Source organism: Taudactylus pleione, unplaced genomic scaffold (genome assembly GCF_031769625.1).
Source record: "Taudactylus pleione unplaced genomic scaffold, aTauple2 ptg000085l, whole genome shotgun sequence".
In the NCBI taxonomy this organism is placed as follows: Eukaryota; Metazoa; Chordata; class Amphibia; order Anura; family Myobatrachidae; genus Taudactylus; species Taudactylus pleione.
In genome coordinates, this window is record NW_028284487.1 from 8,530,555 (window position 1) to 8,551,558 (window position 21,004).

Here is a 21,004-nt window from a genome sequence, read left to right on the forward strand (position 1 = left end):
TATTTTTTATTTTTGTGTTATTTTTTTATATTTTTAATATATTTCCTCAAAAATAACTTGTATTCTCACTAGATATAGTGTATAATTTACATAAATGTATCAGGTGTACATAAGGTATATTTCTTTATGTTACACTCTGTGGCGAAAATATTTCAAATAGGGTAAAAGATCTCCTATATTAACACACTCTTACAGATATTGTATTGTTTAAGCATGTAGATAGTTACCCTGGTAACCCTTAACAACTCAATAAACTGATGCAATGTTGTGTACCATTAGTACCAATTAACTTCCTGTATTAATTACCTGCAGTACCTGGTATTCCCAGGTGGGCTCCCATCCCAGTACTAACCAAGCCCAATACTGTATAGCTTCCAACATCAGACGAGATTGGGCATATTCAGTATGGTATGGCAGTAGGTTTAATTGTACAGTCAGGGAAGTATAAATGCCCGGGTACACACACAGAGCAAAAGCATTTGTAGGACTATCTCACATAAGAAATCCAATTTGTTAAATAACACAAAATTTCAAAGAAAGTAGTGCATAAGCGTACTTTAATTCTTTCAATTCATCACATATAATTGCAGATCCATAAAATATCAATGTACTGTATATTGTGCATTACCACATTTTTGCATAAGTGTTGCACAGAATATCTTGTTGACAATGTGTCACAGTTCAACTGTGTAATTTGTTATTTGAATCTCATGATACACCTTTCATGCATGAATTAGTTCATTTCACTCTGAGTGCATAGCTTCTACAAATGCATATTGTATAACAGTTGTACCGATAGTCCAAGTTCTAAAATAGAGGAGAACTTCTATATCTTTCAACCGATATAAGCTACCAAAATTAAATCTCTCATAGACCAGATAAGGTTAACATAGATCAATTACCACACTATACCACCTATAAAAGAATATAAGCAAATTCCTCCATAAACATTAGCGGTGCAAGCAGATTTCTTTCAGATTCTGTATAAGTTTATAGCATGTGCATCAGATCAACAGAATCCCAGAAAACATGGCATGCACTGTCCATATACTTGTAATTGTGCTGTCCAAAAATGTTGTTGTCAGATAATATTCACCATATATAAAACACTTATAATCAAAATCTGTCTGGGCTTGTAACAATTTAACAAGATCTTAGTAAGTATAGCATACATTGTGCAGAAAGATTTATAATTTTATGCTACACACAAGAGTAAGTTTCTCTGCAAATGTCAGAGATGCAAGCAGATTTCTATCAAATATGTAAGCAGATTCGGTGTACATTCATAACATGTGCAATGGTTTGTCAGAATCCCAGAAAACATGGTATGTGCTGTCCATGTGTTTATAGTTTGTGCTATGCAGATTGTAATCAGATAATATTCAGCACATATGACGTACATACTGTATGTGTGGGCTTGCAATGATTTAACAGGATCTCAGTTATACCCCTTTTCCACCTAAATTCCGGGTCTGACCCGGAGTTGGAACAAAGTTCCTATCCGGATCAGACCCGGAATTTTGCCGGCTCCGACTCGGGATATTCCCGAGTCAGCGCCGCTCACACCGCAGTCGGGTCTGCATAGACCCGGCTTTTGCGGAGTGAAAGTGGTCGCTTGGAGATGACATCATCTCCAAGCGCCACTGAAGCCGGACCAATCGGCCGGCTAGCAGCACACTCCAGGTCATCGTGACCCGGAGTGCGCTGTTCTTATAGCAGGGTTTCACGGGCTACGCCCGTGTTAAACCCTGCTAGTAACCTGGGTTGGATTGCCGGGTCACTCGACCCGGCGATCCAACCCTCTCCCCTTTTACACCAGGGAGCTGCCCGGGTTAACCCTTCAAAAACCCGGGTTTTAGCTCCGGTGTAAAAGGGGTATAAGTGTGGCATGTATTGTACAGAGAAACTACAATTTTATGCTGCACACAAAAAGGTTGTTATAAGATCACATTCAATACACATGAGGTTTCCATGATAGAAGCTGCTAATTAGTTAGTGTTAGCAGTGTCATTAGCAGAGTCATTTATGCATAAGGAGAACACATTGTAACACATTCCTATAGAGATTAGTGACTGAGTAATATCATAGATAAACTCTTTTATGCATTTAGTGGATACAATAAGGGTATACTAGTACCACTATACATACGTTAAATACAGGAATGGATGCATCTACTTGTTGCAAGATAGGAAAGGTTGGATAGTTAATGGTTAAATAGATGTTTGTATAGAGAGCCTCTTTAAAGAATAAGAGAGCTTCGCAGCTGACCAAATATACCGGCCAGCCAGCAAGTACGCTTATACATACAGATTTAAGGGTTGCTCCTGTGTAGGTCCGGTCCATGTACTGACCGGATCTTTGATGAAAGCGTTTCTCCTCGTTGGTGGTGGCTAGTTCACCTCTCAGTAGCCGTAAGTATGAGCTATGTTTATGTAACAGATCTTGGCTCACTGCAGGTCTGCTAGTGCGTGTCTTCTTCTTTACATTTAATAAAAAAGTAGTCACTCTATCAAAATACCTGAGACTAATATCAGAATGGAAACCCTGCAGTACCATTCATTTTATTTTTCATTCCTGTATTTAACGTATGTATAGTGGTACTAGTATACCCTTATTGTATCCACTAAATGCACAAAGGAGTGTATCTATGATATTACTCACTCATTAATCTCTAAAGCAACGTGTTACAATGTGTTCTCCTTATGCATAAATGACTCTGCTAATGACACTGCTAACACTAACTAATTAGGAGCTTCTATCATGGAAACCTCATGTGTATTGAATGTGGTTTTATAACAAACTTTTTGTGTGCAGCATAAAATTGTAATCTCTCTGCACAGTACATGCCACACTTAAGCTGGGTACACACGTAAAGATTTTCTGTCCAACCATCCAACTAGTTGATTGGTTGGAATTAAAATCTGGTAAGGTATGAAAGCAAATGACAATCAGCAATTTGCTCCCAAATGCCAGAAAATGGACAAAAACTGTTGTTTGAACAAATTATTTAGATCAAACATTTAACAAACTTGTCTGACGACCATTTACATCTGTTTTCTGGCATTTAGGAGCAAATTGCTGATCATCATTTACTCTCATTCCTTACCAGATTTTCATTCCAACCAATCAGCTATTTGGATGGTTGGACAGAATATCTTTATGTGTGTACCCACCTTTAATCTTGTGTGTAGCATAAAATTATAAATCTCTCTGCACAATGCATGCTATACTTACTAAGATCTTGTTAAATTGTTACAAGCCCAGACAGATTTTGATCATACGTATTTTATATATGTTGAATACAATCTGACAACAACAGTTTTGGACAGATTTTGATCATATGTATTTGATATATGTTGAATATTACCTGACAACAACTTTTTTGGACATCACAATTATAAATATATGGACAGTATAGGAAGTTAATTGGGACTAATGGTACACAACATTGCATCAGTTTATTGAGTTGTTAACGGTTACCAGGGTAACTATCTGCAAGCTTATTAAAAATATGAAAAAATAACACAAAAATAAAAAATATGTAGCATGGGTGCCCTTAATTAAATTTTAAAGTACTATTAAAAGTTATATTTTATATGAATCTAATATGAATTCATATTTAAGAGCCCCAGCAACAAGCCCTCACTTTCTCCCCTTTCCTTTTTGTGCTATATACTATAATTGCGCTTTGGGAGCACCACCAACAATCAAATATAATAAACAATATATGACATGTCATGAACGTATTATAGTTGGTTTATACATATAAATGATTTACAGTAAAAAGTTCTGTGCGGAATCTCTCCTTTGCTGTTTAAGAGAATCTGATCATTATCAGAACTTGAAGTAATAGAAATTTTTGCAAATAATCTTATAATTTGGAGAATATTTGAGGGAACATCGTCTTTAGTTAGTCCCTGCCTTTATTTTACCATCTACAGAAGAGTTAAGTCAATGAGCCAGAGTTGGGTGGGAGACAGAAATAGTGCTCAGGATATCATGTTTCAGTTTTGATGTTTACTGGTAATTGTTGACGTCCTCTTCACACATTTTAAGTTTAGTCATGTTTCCTTTTGTGGCAAAATTGGTTAGTTAGACATCTACTATATAAAATGTTCATGCAACCAGTCTATTCTGCAATACTCGTACATTAGTGCCTCTTACTGGAGATGTCTCCCCTGTGCTCACTCTGTGTCCTGATGGTCTTCTGCACAGTTACGGTCATAGGAAGCTCAGAACTGGTGATTGTCCATTTTGAAACTATTATATTTTCTCCCTCTTTTGTGTTTTCTGTCAGAGCTTCTACCACTTGTAGTTTCCCTTCCTTCCTTCCTTCCTTCCTTCCTTCCTTCCTTCCTTCCTTCCTTCCTTCCTTCCTTCCTTCCTTCCTTCCTTCCTTCCTTCCTTCCTTCCTTCCTTCCTTCCTTGTCAGTATGTGATAAAGGAGGAGATGTACTAAGCTTTACAGAAATATAAAGTGAAGAGAAATAAAGAACCAACCAATCAGCTCCTAACTGTCATGTTACAGGCTGTGTTTGAAAAATGACAGGTAGGAGCTGATTGGTTAGTACTGTATCTCTCCCCACTTTATCTCTCTCCAAGGCTTTGTACCAAGTGGGCGTGTATGTCTCCAATTTACTTTATGTTCTTTCCCTACAGGCAGAATTTAAGAGTTTTATCAAAAAATTTAATAAGAGCTACAAAGACCAAGAAGGTAAGTACTCAGACATCCAGGTGACACTTACTATAAAACGTCTGTGTGTTGTAGCTTCCCTGAGACTATTGTGGCTTTTGTCACTGGGAAGTCACAGCTTGGGACAGAAATGCTTGATACAGAGGTTCACTCAATTTATTATACTATTCCTCAACTGATAATAATGATATACAAATGTTTTATATATTTGTTTGTACCTTTTTGTTTGTTTGTCAGAGAGCTGGATTATTACTATAGCAAATGACTTCCTATTGATTATCGTATTATTGCTCGCTGCAATGGTGTGAACGTTTCAGGTGTCGGTACTTTGACTAAAAACGTGTCACTGTATGTGTATATATTTTGACAGGAAGATGTTAGTTAAGCTGGAAACACTCTGGAGCGATATCGAGCCGATTTGCCATTCCTAATGACAGATCACCTACATCGCTCAGTATGTAAGTACAATATGCGCGCTCTCGCAGGCGCATGCGACATCGTCAGGTTTGATGTACTTCACGTCAAACCTGACGACATTGCCACTGATATGGTGTACATCGCCTAGTGTGTACAGACAACTAGACGTCATGATTATATGCCGTCCCAAGTTGGCCTGTGAAGACGTCACCTCTTGCCAATTCCCAGATAGTGAACGTAAAGATGGTTGTTCTAGTGTGTACAGGAGCAACGATAAGTAGTATACGGCCAAACAATACAATATATCGTTTGGTCATTTGCAAGATTGCACAGTGTGTACACTCAATTTCGCTAGTTCTGGGCTCAAGGGAAATTGTCTGGAAAGTCTGAACGATTGCCGGCGGTTTCAGTGTGTAACCAGTGTAAGTTAATCTTTCACATCAAGGACACTACTGTGATGAGGGTTTCTATTAGACAGAGATACTTTGTGGATGATGCAGAGTTGGCCAAGATTGCTCCAAAATCACAGGCAACTAAAAAGTGTAATTTACTATACCCAATGCAATTGTAACAATAGGTATGTATTAACGAACAAAAGAACATTGAAAAAAAAATGATTTATATTTCCAGAGTATGTAAAGTGGAAGGGAGTAAAAGAAATTGGATAGGGGAAATTATATTCAGTTTATGTCCTGGAAAGAAACAAAGTGGACATTTCGCAAAGTATGCTAGGTCACATTAATTGTCTGTTATCCTTTAGAATACAGGTTCTCAAACTCGGTCCTCTAGAACTCCTAAAATATAGTCATAGTTGGGAAGCGAACTTAATACGTTCATGCTTTGTAGTCTGTTACTAATTGTAAAGTGAAAGACTGTGAATTCTAACTATATGAAGATACTACACATTCTTATTAATCTAAAATACAGTCAGGTAGCAGGTGGCTGTGTCCATTTATGATGCGCGAGCCGAAGAAGAGGGGGGGGGTGCAATTTTTCATTTTGGCCTCGGCACCAAATACCGTAATTCTGCCACTGGTATTATGGCTGATGCAGCAATGTTTATTTACCTTGTTCATGTCCTACAATGTTCTGTACTATAAGTCACTTTTTCAAACTGTTTCTGTACTTTGTAAGGTGTTGCAGAGTCCTTATTATAGCACCACCATAATATATAACAGGTAACGCATGCACAGCAGGATCACAACTGGCTGGCCCGCAATGCAGTACGTTGTTATTTTCTGCTCCCAGCCAGTATCCCTGGGAAACTCAGCAGTGCCCAGCTGTCCTGGCAACTTTGTATTTTTTGTTAAATAAGCCAAAAAAGATTTTGGCAATAGAATTGCCAAAATCTTGATAATATATGATAATCCCCTTTGCATAATATTTATGTGCATTTAGGATGGCGATAGCAGAGCTAGCAAAATTTAGTTATATATCATGTGTTATTTTTTTTTCTTTAATAGACATATACAGCACACTATACATTTTTTCACTATTTTTTAAACATTTTATTTTTTATTACTTTTTTACTTTCTTCTGAAGGCCCAAATCCAGGCTTCAATTACACTCTGCATGTGTGAACTATCAGAGCCAGGATATTCATGTATTGCACACACAGTTTGCATATTTTTTTTGTTAAGAAGCTAAGGGGTCTATTTACTAAGCAGTGTTAGGAGATAGAGTGAAAAGTGATAAGAAAGTGATAAGGTGCCAGCCAATCAGCTCCCAACTGTCATCTCACAGGCTGTGTTTGAAAAGTGACAGTTGGGAGCTGATTGGCTAGCACTTTATCACTTTCTTATCACTTTCTCTTTGTCTCCTAACACTACTTAGTAAATAGACCCCTAAATAATTTACAATGTCAGTTGTGTGTTTGCGAGAGGCTGGGAAGAAGGTATTGGGGGGAAGGGGTGCCAGCCCTACCTAAACTACACACACATCAGTAGCGTTTGCAACATCCATGCTCCGAAGTAGAAGCTGCTCAGAGATCTGAGATTTGTACTTGCTGGCTGACATTTATGATTTGCACACATTCTCCTGCCAGCAAATTATCACTAAAATTCCTATTTTGCTATTGAGGCTATTGAGGCTTTTGTCAAGGAAAAAGACAGCATGGTGTAGTAATTTTTCTTGTTGCATCAGTGACCCGTTACAGAAGCCCTCCCATGCCAGTGTTTCTGAAGCTTTGCACACATTATGGGGCCTATTTATAAATAATAATTTTTGGGATGTCCTCTGTAATCACCCGTTTCCATGGGATACCTGCAAATATGAAGTATCTCCTTAATGTATATACAGGGGACCGCAATGGTTTCTAAGGAGACTGCATTATTGCTGGATTTACCAGCTTTGTCCCGGTTACTAACAACACCTGCATATGGTGTTAGTCATTGTGGCCTATAGGCTACGGTCCAAAAAAAGTACCGGGAGAGTGATGGAGGAGAGCGTTCTGCGCTGTCTCCACCTTCCATCCGGGCTCTAGGACCCTAAACCGTGGGAGGCATGACCACCCTATCTTGACAAGTGTACTGCATGTGTGCGACTCTCTGAGCATCTTCTCTCCTTTATCCTGTGTAAGAGAAAGATGTGCCCTTGAATGTCTCCTTACATTGGATACTGTATGCTACAGACAGAGACCCCACTATACCTCTGTCACCACCACTTCGTATATTATACATCCCACTGCCACCACTGTGGGGTAAATTTACCAAGTTCCGTGTCTTTCCGAGATTGCAATCACGGCAGTATTTTGCCATTTTTACAAACACAGGAATTTATTTTGCCAAAAACTGGTGTTTTTCTGTATTTTCAGAGGTGAACAAAAGTTAAAATGCACCTGTAAATATTAATAGAAATTATGACACCATAGTCTGAACAAGGCAATACTTTCCATAGATAGGAATACAACACAGGAATTTACCAACAATCATGATTAAAATCACGGGTGTAATTGATGCAAACACGGGTAAAAAATAGAAGTTTGGAATAGACCCCCTCCTGAGCAGCATCAGTGTGATCCGTGTATGTGTCTGCCTGTAATGATTAAAAAATAAGGGTTAATTTTTTTTTTTTTTAAATGACATGGTGTTCCCGCTCCCTCAAAAGCATAACCAGCCCCAGGAGCCAGGTCTGGTTCTAAAATATGGGGGACAACACATGTAGGGCTCCCCCGTATTTTAAGAACCAGCACCTGGCTCTGTGAGCCTTTCCTGGTTTTAAAAAAAACAGGGAAAAATGGCATGGGAGTCCCTGTATTTTAAAACCAGCACCGGACTAAAACTAGCCAGAGTGTAATGCCACTGCCAGGAGACCTTTTCACCAGGCCACCCTGGCCAATGAATTAACACCCCAAGCTAGTCAGCCCAATGAAGGGGTCCCCCCTCTCCTGAGCACCCCAGGGCTGGGCTGAAGCAAGGCTCTTCCCTGCACCCCTGGCCAGTGGATGCAGGGGTAATAGTGTTAATAATAGATGTCTACTATTGTTGATTTACAGTGGGACTACAGAATGTCTGCACTTTGGCACTTGTGGAACTACAAGTGCCAGCAGACAGCCAGCATCGGTGCCCCCAATGTAAAAAAATATTAAAAAAATGACAGTACACGCACACACCATAGAAAGCACAATTTTCTTACATACTAAACACACACATACATACTCACCTTCTCCCCGGTGATCGGTCCTTTTCTTGAGTAGAAATCCACGGCTATCCCTGAAAAAAAAAAAATTAAATGCTCAGCTACCTCCTTTCGCAGGTCGGTCCTCTTCTCCCTGCCCAACAAAACAAAAAATCGAGTAACGTAACCCACGGGCAGTGAAGAGATGTTTCCACATAATGCATCTTTTCCACAAATAACGAAGACCTCGTAGGTTACGTCAGTTCCTGGGCCGACAACCAATCAGAGGCCGCTGTAGAGTAAGCGGCCTCTTATTGGCTGTGAGCCGGGTGGCTGTCAATCAACGGCCATGCAGCTCACAGCCAAATACTCCTCTGATTGACGGCTGTGCGTCTTGTATGGTGAAATTTGATCAAAGTCCACAGTAGTCCATCAGTTATTGGTTCCCTTTACTCATTCATTTATTAAGGTAACCTGAATGTTTTGACTATTGATATCAACAGGGTCGCTAAGAGCTGTCCCAGGTGAAGGGGGCATGACCCAATAGCGGGAGGTGCGGCCACGCCTCCTTAGGGTAAAAAAATATAGTTACAGCGCCGCTGGGGAGGGGGGCGCTGTGAGCCTCTCGGCACAGTGCAAACAGAGCAAGCAGTCTCCCTTTGCAGCCCAGCACACAGCAGCGTGTGCTGGGCTGCTCAGCTGACAGGGAAGGCGGAGGGGGGATGGTGTTTGGGGGTACCCGCTCCCCCCCTCTTGGGGCCCCTGGATATCATAGGAGATGTTACAGTATATCACAGATCAGTGATGTAATAATCTTTTGAAACGTTTATGTAATGTTATCGGTAACATCATTTAGGATTTTGTTGGCCATTAATTCTTTAGGAATAATGTACTCAGAATATCATTGTGGGTGCAGCTGGTATAAGTCAGGGTTAGCTTTAAATGAACCCAAAATCTCTTAAAACAATATGGACACATAGGGCCTGATTCTGAGTCCAAATGCAGACACATCCCGTGGATATCTGTAAATTGCGCATGTGCTGCTAAAAGCAATAGCATACTGCGCATTCACTATTCCATGCATACACGCACAGATGGAGACTGCAGGTCTTATCTGTCCAATGGCAGGCCATATCTCAGCGGTAACCTGATGGCAACCATGTGATTGCATGCATCTGATCTGTCCGTTGGCGTGCAAAGCGATTTCCGTGCTCGCTTGTAGCATGTAGAGATGGGACGCCTGTTTCCAATGGATCTTGTGCACTCAACATAGAGTGGGTACAAGTCCTCATACTAATGATGATATCTGAGGATGGAAAAACAGTGATGTGTGTACTTGGCAAACACGGGCCGATACTGGTATTAGCACAAGGTAGTAAGCAGGCTGGCACAGTATGGAACCAACCTCAGATACCTGCAGCTCAGACCCAGCTCCATAGTTTGGGTGAATACATGCATGCACCATCATTATCCAGGTTTTATTTCCAGGAATAACAAATCAAACAAGGATTATTCATGTGTTCATTCTACCAATAACCCATTGTGTGCCAAACAGTAATTAATTTAATCGTACATTGTGCTTTATCTCTCCCTCTACCACAGAGTTCCAGTATCGGCTGTCTGTATTCTCTAAGAACTTGGCTGTGGCAAGACGCTTAGCGAAAGAGGAACTGGGGACAGCGAAGTATGGTGTGACCAAATTTAGTGATCTCACAGGTAGGGTATCATTACTGTGACTCTATGATTTGTGACTTCTCTTTTCCTTCAGAGAGTTGGTATTCCTATATCTTACCTCAGTAAGTTACTGCTGAATACGAAATATATCTGATATTTCCACGCATATAATCTTATTAAATAGCTCATTATAAACCTCTTGTGTTCTAATTATGACATCTTGTTCATAGATGAGGAATTCAGAAGGAACTATTTGAATCCAGTAGGTGTCCTCCCACCAAGCACTTTGAAGGAATCCAGAGTAGAAGCTACACCAGTATTGCCATCATGTGACTGGCGCAAAGCAGGGGTCATTTCACAAGTGAAAGACCAGGTGAGCAATATGCAGACCTAACGGGCTACTAAACCATCACTGTGCAAGTGCTGCTATATAATATATCAGTAATCCATACTGTGGCAATGGGATGTAGTTAGTCTCCTGGCAGTCAGGATACCGATATACTGATGCCAGAATCCCGCCACCCGCCACAATACCGATGCCGATATCCGGAAAGACATCAGGATACCGGCGTCTTCATCCTGATCGTCCACAGCCAGATAAGTATATATTTGCCCGGGCATGGGGGGGTTAGATTTAGGCACCCCGAGGGGAGATTAGGCTTAGGCACCCCCCAGGAGGGTTAGGGCTAGGCTACTGGGAGGGGAGGTTAGGGTTAGGCACCCCCTTGGGAGGGTTAGGTTTAGGGTGCGGGAAGGGGGGGTTAGGGTTAGGCATCACCAGGGGGAGGTTAGGGTCAGGCATTACCGGGGGAGGTTAGGGTTAGGATCCACTGAATGGAGGTTAGGGTTAGGCACACTAAAGGAGGGTTAGGGGAGGAGAGGGGAGGGTTAGCAGTCGGGATTGTAGATCATTGGGCTTCTAGCGTCGGTGTGAGAACCATCGGCTATTCAGCCATCGGTATTTCATACCGATTTTGTGGCAATGCATTACCATAAAATCATAGACTATGGCTGGGCTACATAGAGAGGAGTGCACCACCCAGGTCGATGGTTGGCAGCTATCAATGTTTCCAATCCAATCGAGATGCTTTTGCCTTTCGATGCCAGATATGTACTAGGTTACCACCATCACATGCTTCTTTTGATGTGTGTTGCCCCGATGTGTGATGATATAATACTCCACAGGGAAAAACACTGACCTATCAGCAGTGTTCCTTTGCAGAAGTGCAAACCAGCCCTACACTGTGCACATGTGCACTACTGCATCATTGATGGGTTAAAACATCAAATGGTTTAGAAACTATGGTCACACGCCATTGCAGGGCAACAATTTATTGGTGCCGTTCTGATGGCCATGGTTACTGGCAGCGGCAGAAAGTGAGGTGATATAAATGGTACTGGTATGATGTCACTGAGAATTATACCCAGATCCAGAGGACCGATACCTTACAGGCAAAGAGGTAACAAACACACCCTCTGGGTTTCTCAAAAAACTGCATAGGAATTACTAGGTGCAATTAATCAACACAAATATTTAAAGTTTTAACTCCCTTTAACTTTTATTGGTTTTTAATTTCCCAGGTTTTTTGTAAGTGTTTAATAAGTAGATAAGATCAATTGTAATGTGATTGTTTAGTGGTAACTGTTTTCCTGAAACCCCATTTTACTTCCAGTTTTCTTCTTTCACACAAATATTTGTGCAAAAAAACAGAAGGAAAGATACATCTGCACACTTTTCTTATTTTTAATTGTAAAAAAAAAAACCATAATTGATGAATTGGATTTATATTCAATTTGTGGGTGCTGCCATCTGACAAGTGATAACAATTACTAAAAGAGAAAAAAAAAAGCTTTGTCCTGATGTGTGACGCACAAGATTGATTATTAACATAAAAAAGGTAAATCTTTATTGGGTTAACATTAAAAAAGTAGGTGCAAATAGCACCAAATTCAGCGAAATAACAGTTAGAAATGAAATGTGATATGAAGTGAAAAAGATGTGATAATATTTATAAAGGTTTTACATATTTTAATAAAATCAAAATAAGTAAGACCTCACCGTGTGCCTCAATTTGTTGAATTATTATATTTGTTGTTTCTGATATGCTATTAAATCAAGCGGTCATGTATTAATAATGTTAGTAAGTGGAGCTCTGTATAGAAGAAGGGAAGACCTTAGAAAATGGTCTTTAAACCTGCAGTATACATGAATTATAGGAGAACCTAAATGTACCAATATGAAAATCTACCTAAATGTTGCCGCGCGTTTCACTGTGTGCTTTTCAAGGCAAACCTTGAAAAAGCACACAGCAAAACGCGCTTCGGCATGCTCGCCGTGTGTGCTCTATGTTTAATATGTTTAATATGAATCAATATGTTGTAAATTGTTGTGATATGCTATAAACTGTAAATTATACAGACTGACCTGCATTGTAACAGGACACGGTTATGGAGAGAGCTCATCTGTCTCACAATCTGTGAATAGCAGCATTGTTGCAGATCTCTAAAATGTGTAGTGTTACTAGTGTAGCCAAGGCTGTATGGGCTACAACACAGAGAATTTCTGTATTATCATACAATAGTCATATATATTTAAGCTCAGGGGACTGAATATGTGATTGATCTTATTATTAGAGTACAAAACGCATGGGGAGGGGAAGCAATGTTTGAATAGTTAAAACAAAGTGAATAATAACAAACACTGCTCCCTCAACTGACTACTGAATAAGACATCAAACAATTGATATCTCACAATGTGTATTAATCAATCAGTGAGCCATGTATATTAGATATTGTCCCCTTTAAATTGTGTGGTTAAGACACTATATAATTGACATGCCATTGATAAATAGCACCACTGACTACAATCAGTATTTACTATCAGAAGGTGAAGATGCATTAATCTAATGGTGGACTATCAATACTCTTTGGTTTATATTACAGATGTAACACATCATTAACACATTAATGAAATGTGAGATAGATCAGATGCATGATTTTCTGATATATAAAGGGTGAACTTAAGACCAGATACGGTGAATTATAACAATATCTAAGAGACCACATATTAGATACAGTATCAATACGGGTGATACTGCTGGGTAGAGGGGTGCCTCCCCCCATTTAGTTAGATTTTCATATTGGTACATTTAGGTTCTCCTATAATTCATGTATACTGCAGGTTTAAAAACAATTTTCTGAGGTCTTCCCTTCTTCTATACAGAGCTCCACTTACTAACATTATTAATACATGACCGCTTGATTTAACAGTATATCAGAAACAACAAATATAATAATTCAACAAATTGAGGCACACGGTGAGGTCTTACTTATTTTGATCTTATTAAAATTTGTGAAACCTTTATAAATATTATCACATCTTTTTCACTTTATATCACATTTCATTTCTAACTGTTATTTCGCTGAATTTGGTGCTATTTGCACCTACTTTTTTAATGTATAGACAATAAAGATTTACCTTTTTTATGTTAATAATCAATCTTATGTGCATCACACATCAGGACAAAGCTTTTTTCTTTCTCTTTTAGTAACACAGATATTTGTGCATATTACACAATGTTTATTTCCTAGCCCTGAGCTGTCTCCTGATTACATCTACCAACCATGTGTCATTTTTAATAAACTATGATAACCAATAAACCTAACATACATTATTATGTACAATATGAAGTATGTAACATCCAAATGTCCTGTATTTTCTAGCGCACCTGCAATTCATGTTGGGCTTTTGCTTCTGTCGGTAACATTGAGGCGCAATATGCCATTCATGGAAAGCCGATGAATTTATCTGTGCAACGTAAGTTCAGCGTATTGTATTTTATTACAAACTATCATATCAAGTTCAGTAGTCACCACATTTCGCTTGAAGCATATAATGGCTAATTTTGAGACACACACAAGTCGCTGCCAGTGTTGTCGTACAGCCTACAAAGAAACAGTTTGTAGACTCTCTGGTTTGCCCCCATAACAATAGATTTTGGAATTTCTATAGATGGGGGAAGAAAACACTGAAGGGGAGCTCTTTTCCCATTAATTGCCATAGGGTTTCTCTATGTAGGACAAATGCTGGAAATCCCATTGAAATGAATGGGTAAAGCAGCGCTGGTGAAATAATGTATTTAAATTCAATTGAAATCTGTAACATGTAATTTGAAAAAAAATGTTGTTTAACAGATTACAGAGCTGTACCGATGAATTCACTTTTTTTTTTAAAAAGAGGAGAAAATTAGACTACAGTAGTTTCTCCCACATTTCTCTCTCACATCACCGCAGCGATTACGTTCACTCATTAGCACTTTATTTGTGTTCAAGAGGTTCTAGACTGTGGACCGTGTGACGCTGGCTGCAAAGGAGCATATGGATGGAATGCTTATGTGACTGTAATGCATGAAGGTAAGATGTTCTCTCTTTTTAAAAGAATGCAAAACTGGGACTAACCCAAATCATGTACTAATAAAATGATGTTTCTGAGAGAGTTATATAATACTGATAGAAGGTCCGTCCCATCCACGCCCCAACGGCTCCCACGGCAAAGTACAGACCTAGAAATGGGGACAGACCTAGAAGAGGAAGACAGGCCACCGGGAATAGGGTACGTATGGAAGCTGGGGAAGGGGGCAGGCAGGACAGAGCAACTCGGGGGGCTTTCGGAATGGTGGGATGGATCGGATGGGTCAGAACAAAACAGAGTGGGTGAGTGCGGGAAAGGGGTTGGGGTTGGGGGTGGTGGGAGGTGACAACGCATATGTCGGGTCCAATACACTAGTTTACAAATATTTGGCATCAGTGCTGTCGTGCAAATGCTGTTTGTGACATCACAAAAGAGATTTTTTTGGAAGTGATATTGTTAACATGCATAGATTTTCACGGAATGACACTTGGGCTGATGCAGTTAGGGCCGTATTCAATTGTCTGCAAAAAGTCTGAATCCGCGGAAAAGTATCGCGGATGATGTCATTTCGCCAGGCGGAAAGTTTCCACTGTATTCAATTCCAAAGACTTTTCTTAGGCGAAAAGTAAATGCAATGTAATCAGCGGAAACGTTTCAGCTATGAATAGCAGGCGGAAAGAAATGCAGAATTGCGGTTTTGGGTTGCAAACTTCGGGAAACCCCCCTGCACCCTTGGGACAGTCCACCAAAGATAAACCGTGTCAAAAACTACTTTAGAACACCCCAAAAAAGTACTTTCATTTTGGGGGCGAAAAAGATCAAAGTTGGGGGACAAACTTAAAAACTAGCGAATTAGACTTCTGGGGGGGCCCCAAGTATGGGGCAGGTGGTTTTTTTTATTGCAGGGGCTTGCGGCAGGTGGAATTTTTAGGTGATTTAAAACTTCACTTTAGCAATTTAAAAATATGCTAGCACCCATTTTCAAGTACCCCAAATTTGCTGGTAGTAGTTATTTTCGCCCCAAAAATTAGCTTAATGCTATTCTTCACCACTTGTGCAAATATGCTAATTAGAAGCAAATGACAGCACTAAAGTACCCCAAAAACCTTAATTAGGGCTAATTGGAGGAATATACATTGATCCCCAATGTTAGTGCATCTTTTGGGGACGTCAGGCTAATTTCCCCATATTTGACAGGACTTTCCGCTTGTTTAAGTTTCGCCGGGTTCCATTTTCGCGTCCTTTGGAACTGAATACGGAGAAAAGTTTTCACACCTAAAACAGGTGAAGGCGGCGTGAAAAGTCCGGCAGGAGGAAAAGTATCGCGGGTGCAAAACTAATCGAATATGCCCCTAGTCGCTTCACTTACAGTACAAAAAAAAACGTACAGAAGAATAGTTTATTTCCAACCATATGCTGAGCCGTACACACTGTGGGGCTGATTCACAGTTGAGAGCAAAGCAGAAAAAAGAAGCAACTTTGCACCTTGGTAAAAATACAGTATGTTACACTGCAAGTGGAGCAAATCAAAAATATGCAGAGATAGTTAGAATGGAGAGGGGTGTTTCCTAATTCAAATCTAAATTGCAGTGTACAAATAAAGCTGTCCAGCATTTGTGGGTTACTGTATGTACAAAAGCAGCCAATATTCACCCAGTATGCAAAAGATGTAATGTATTTGCATCCCTTGCATTGCAACATGGTTTGTCCAGGTGGAAAGTTGCTCCTTTTTTTTGCGTTGCTCCCATCTCAGAATCAGCCGCTGGAGGTGTATAGATCTACATCGGTAACACATGCAGCCATCTTATTGCAAGGCAGATACAGTATCACATGCTGGTACACCCATGTTTAACTATTTGTTTTGTTTGTAAATGAAAGTTACACAATCACTAGGCATTAATAAAACATAAAAAGCTTCTCTATTACAGCAGACAACTATTCTTCATCTTGTATAAGAAATAAAGACGTATCTAAAATATGCCATAAATGCATAATATATGTCTGACCAATGAAGAAAGCATCAGTGGTTTATTCACAATCAGCCAATCACAATTATTTCACTAAGACTGGTGATGTCATCTTTCATGGTCAAACATCATCAAAAGTCCATGAAAGATGTTTGTCCATGAAAGATGTTTGTCCATGAAAGATGACGTTTTGCCTCTTTCTGAGACCCGATTTTTGGTGGGAAAAATCCAAATTGGGCGAGAAGATCCGAACTAATCTGAGCCTGCACATCCCTAGTTACAACACAACTGACTCACCTATGCAGGTGCAAGCAGGTGTTAGCAGTAGAAGAATCATGCAAATCTGCATGGGTGCATATGCATTCACCAATGACCTGGCATGTGCAGAGCCAAATCCTGCAATTTACAATAGGTAAACTGACGTAGTACTTTGCATCAGGGCCACTGTTTTTTTTTATAGAGGAGCAATTATTCTGATCAGGCTGATGGGAGAATCTGATCTAAGTGTGCTTTATAGATAGTGGTAAAATTGCAGTGCAACACTGGATGATCACTAATGGGACATTACAATCAGCTATATTAGGAGGCAGTATGTGCCATTCTCATAGCTACTAACCAAATACTTTTTAATGAAAATCAATGTTTAAAAATAAAGCACAAGAAATATCACCAGCCCAATGCCACTTTTCTTATATAAATTATTTAGTTTTTTTTTAAATTCTATTTATTTCTTACAAAAAGACATACATACATACATACATACATACATACATATTTTTACAGTTCGAACAGAAAACTACAAACATATATAATATATTTGGCCTGATTCAAAGACTTCTGTGACTTCTGTTGCAGACGCTACTCTGAAATGATGCTTATACAGCTGCCGATGGGCTGTCTACTAAAACGCTTACCAGCTGCAGCTCTAATCCGCTGTTGTGCAGACAAAGGTGCATTACCCAGCGAGTATCACCCACAGCCATGGACTTCTAAGCAACCCTATGGTTGCTCAAAAATTCCAACAGTATTTAGCTGCAGCTGTCCGTGGAGCTGCATGCTACATCAGTTCTTGACACCGGCATGCCCTAGACACGCCTGCCAACTCAAGCCACCCTCCCCCTGTCAGCACCCAGTACATGGGCTGTAGTTAATAGGCCAATCCATAGGAAAACAGTTTAGAATAAATTTATCAGCTGTAAAAAGCTGAATGCAGACAGAACCATTGCCCATTATAAAGTTTGTCTGGTCGCAAAGGGGGAGGTAGGCCTATAATACATTATTTAGTCATTGTCATATCTGTCATGAATGCTTATAGTTATACAAATTAGACTTTGACTCAGCTTTCTTAAATGGAGTAATGGTAGAAGAAATTTACATGGAACCCCCTGAACACTACTGTAAGGATATATTCCAAGTTGGAGAAGTGTGTTTACTAAAAAAAGCTTTGTATGGCTTAAAGCAGGGATGGGAACCTCAGGCTCGGGGACCGATAAGGCCCATGGAATCATTTGGTTTGGCCCTCGGTGCTTTTTTCTGCTAGCCTCATCTGGCTAGCTGGGTGCCAAGAATGGCACCCTGCAGCCAGAATCAATGTAGCAGTGCCATCTGGAGCATCCATAGAATGCATCAGACGGTCACACTGCTGCCCTTACAGCTCCCCGGAGCATCCTGAGGATGTAATCACCGTAAATTGTGGGCCGGCCCCGTGTGACATCATGTGGAGGGGGCATGGCCTGCACAGGGCCCGCGAATAATGTTATATATATCAAAATGGCCCTCAGCAGAAAAAGGTTCCCCACCCCTGGCTTAAAGCAAAGTGGTAGTTGTTGGTACTAATAGAAATTAACTTTCTATGTTCAAAGACTGATTATTGTCTCTACCACAAGTACCAAGAGCAGAAACTGTTCATCATTGTATCATATGTGTATGATCTGTTACTAGCAGGCCAAAAGCAGCACATAACAAGTGTCAAGCATGTGCTCGAGCAGAAGTGTAAGCTGAAGGATTTCCGATTGTCTTAGACGATGGTGATAAAATTACATTAGATATTTTAGAGTCTTTGGGTAAGGAAAATAGTGAATTCTCAGATGCTTGTCTGGAAGATGTTGTAGAGATCTCTAACAGCTCAGAACAGGTTTACAATATAAATCGGAAGAATCGTATTTCGTTGAAAAAACCTTCTAATTTCTATCCGTTACAACATCGTGGACCGTTCATTGAGAGTTTTTACAGTACAACTATGGAAGATTTCAGAAATCTCTGTAAAAAAGCTGAAGATACCAATCTGACAGATAATTTAAGCAAATTGGAGAGAACGGCTCTTAAGAGATTGACTTAAACTAAGAATCTGACTACTAAACAAGCCGACAAAGGCGGTGGGTTGGTAATACAAAATACTAGGGACTATATTGCAGAAGACTTTAGACAGTTAGGGAATCAGTCCTTTTATTCCAGTATTTTGCATGATCCGACTGATAGTTATAAGATGGAACTTAGAGATCTATTGGATGTTGCTTTGTCTTGTAGCATGATATCCAGAAAGACATTTGATTTTCTTTACACTCCTCACCCGATCACTCCCATTTATTATCATTTGCCCAAAATTCACAAAACACTCACTAATCCACCTGGGCGTCCTATAATTTCTGACATTGGGTCCCTCACTAGTAATCTTTCTTTTTTTGTTGATACTTATTTACATGGTGGTGTCTTTACCTTCATACATAAAAGACACAACACATTTTTTGAATCTTATAAATACAATTGAATGGAAAGATTCATATCATCTCTTCACCTGTGATGTCGAATCATTATATACGAATATACCACATGAATTAGGTCTTCTTGCTATTAATTATTATCTAGATTTAGATCTCACAGTTACAAATGCATCACGGCACTTTATTTTAGATAGTATTAGGTTTATTTTAGAACATAATTATTTTTCGTTTGATTCACGTTTTTTTCTTCAGACACGAGGGACAGCCATGGGGACCAGGATCACCCCAAACTTTGCAAACCTATACATGGCTAGATTTGAGGATCACTATGTGTGGGGGAGCAGGTTTGGGGCACACCTGGTCCTCTATGGGAGATATATTGATAATTTGTTTTTTGTTTGGGATGGGGATTCCAGTTCTATTGATTCCTTTACTAAACACCTTAACACTAATACATTTGGGCTTAAGTTCACTAGCACTTTTAGTTCTACATCACGTAACTTTCTGGATATCACGTTGACAATAGTAAACAATCAAGTCATGACCTCCTCATATACTAAACCAGTTGACTGTGGGAACTATCTAAATTATGCAAGTGGACACTATCTCCCTTGGAAGAATAATGTCCCTAAAGGCCAATTCCTCCATATTAGGAGGAATTGTTCCACACTAGAAACATTTCAAGTGCAAGCCCAAGGACTGTATGATACTTTCCTTAAACAAGGATATCCACATAGTCTGCTGGATAGAGTATTACAGGAGGTCATTGACATAGATAGGACTGAAATACTCTCTGATAGATCAAAACATTCAGAACCCATTATCGATCAAGCAAATAAGAAAGAAATAATACCCTTTATTACTCAGTATAATACATCAGCTTATGCCATAAAAAAGATAGTTTCAAGGAATATTTCACTCCTAAAAGCAGATAGGATTCTTAGTTCCCTCCTAGATGGCCAACAGAGAGTTGTTTTTAGAAAGGCATCTAATCTTAAGCAATATTTAGCCCCGAGTTTATTTCGGGGAAAACCGAGAGACCATATCACGACTATGATTCCCTGGCTACCCCCTAAACCACTTGGATTTTTCAAGTGTAGTGGAACAAGATGTATTACTTGCAAATTTTCTAAAAATAAAGCTACAGAAGTAATTTATTTTCATAATAAGAAGAAATTTAGTATTAGTAATTTTATGAATTGTAAATCCACATATATTATCTGTTATCCAATGTAAATGTGGCATCCAGTATGTGGGTAGGACCATACGACCCCTACATGTTAGGTTCTCTGAACATAGGCGTAATATACTTAATGGCATTAAAAACCATAGTCTATTTCTACATGTGGTCTTGTGCCACAAAGGAGATCTAGAGGGTCTATCGGTTCTAGCCGTGGAACAGATTCCGAATACACCCAGAGGAGGTGATAGGTTTTGTAGGCTTTGTAGAAGAGAAGCCTTCTGGATTTTCCAGTTGGAGACTCTGATGCCTTTCAGTTTGAATGAT

General features: G+C 39.6%; 1 protein-coding gene and 1 pseudogene across 2 annotated transcripts in view; one reads left to right on the plus strand and one right to left on the minus strand.

Moving 5' to 3' along the window:
- Nucleotides 1-303: 303 nt before the first annotated feature.
- Nucleotides 304-422, minus strand: LOC148530742 (5S ribosomal RNA; annotated as a pseudogene).
- A 3,747-nt stretch (nt 423-4,169) lies between these two features.
- Nucleotides 4,170-21,004, plus strand: part of LOC148530743 (cathepsin W-like) — a 42,658-nt gene continuing 25,823 nt past the window's right edge. For both annotated transcript variants that reach the window (XM_088468437.1, XM_088468436.1), the window contains exons 1-6: nt 4,170-4,241; nt 4,660-4,714; nt 10,328-10,441; nt 10,630-10,772; nt 14,123-14,216; nt 14,732-14,812. In XM_088468437.1, coding sequence (XP_088324563.1) covers nt 4,170-4,241; nt 4,660-4,714; nt 10,328-10,441; nt 10,630-10,772; nt 14,123-14,216; nt 14,732-14,812 — 559 coding nt within the window. The remainder of the gene's footprint in view (nt 4,242-4,659; nt 4,715-10,327; nt 10,442-10,629; nt 10,773-14,122; nt 14,217-14,731; nt 14,813-21,004) is intronic.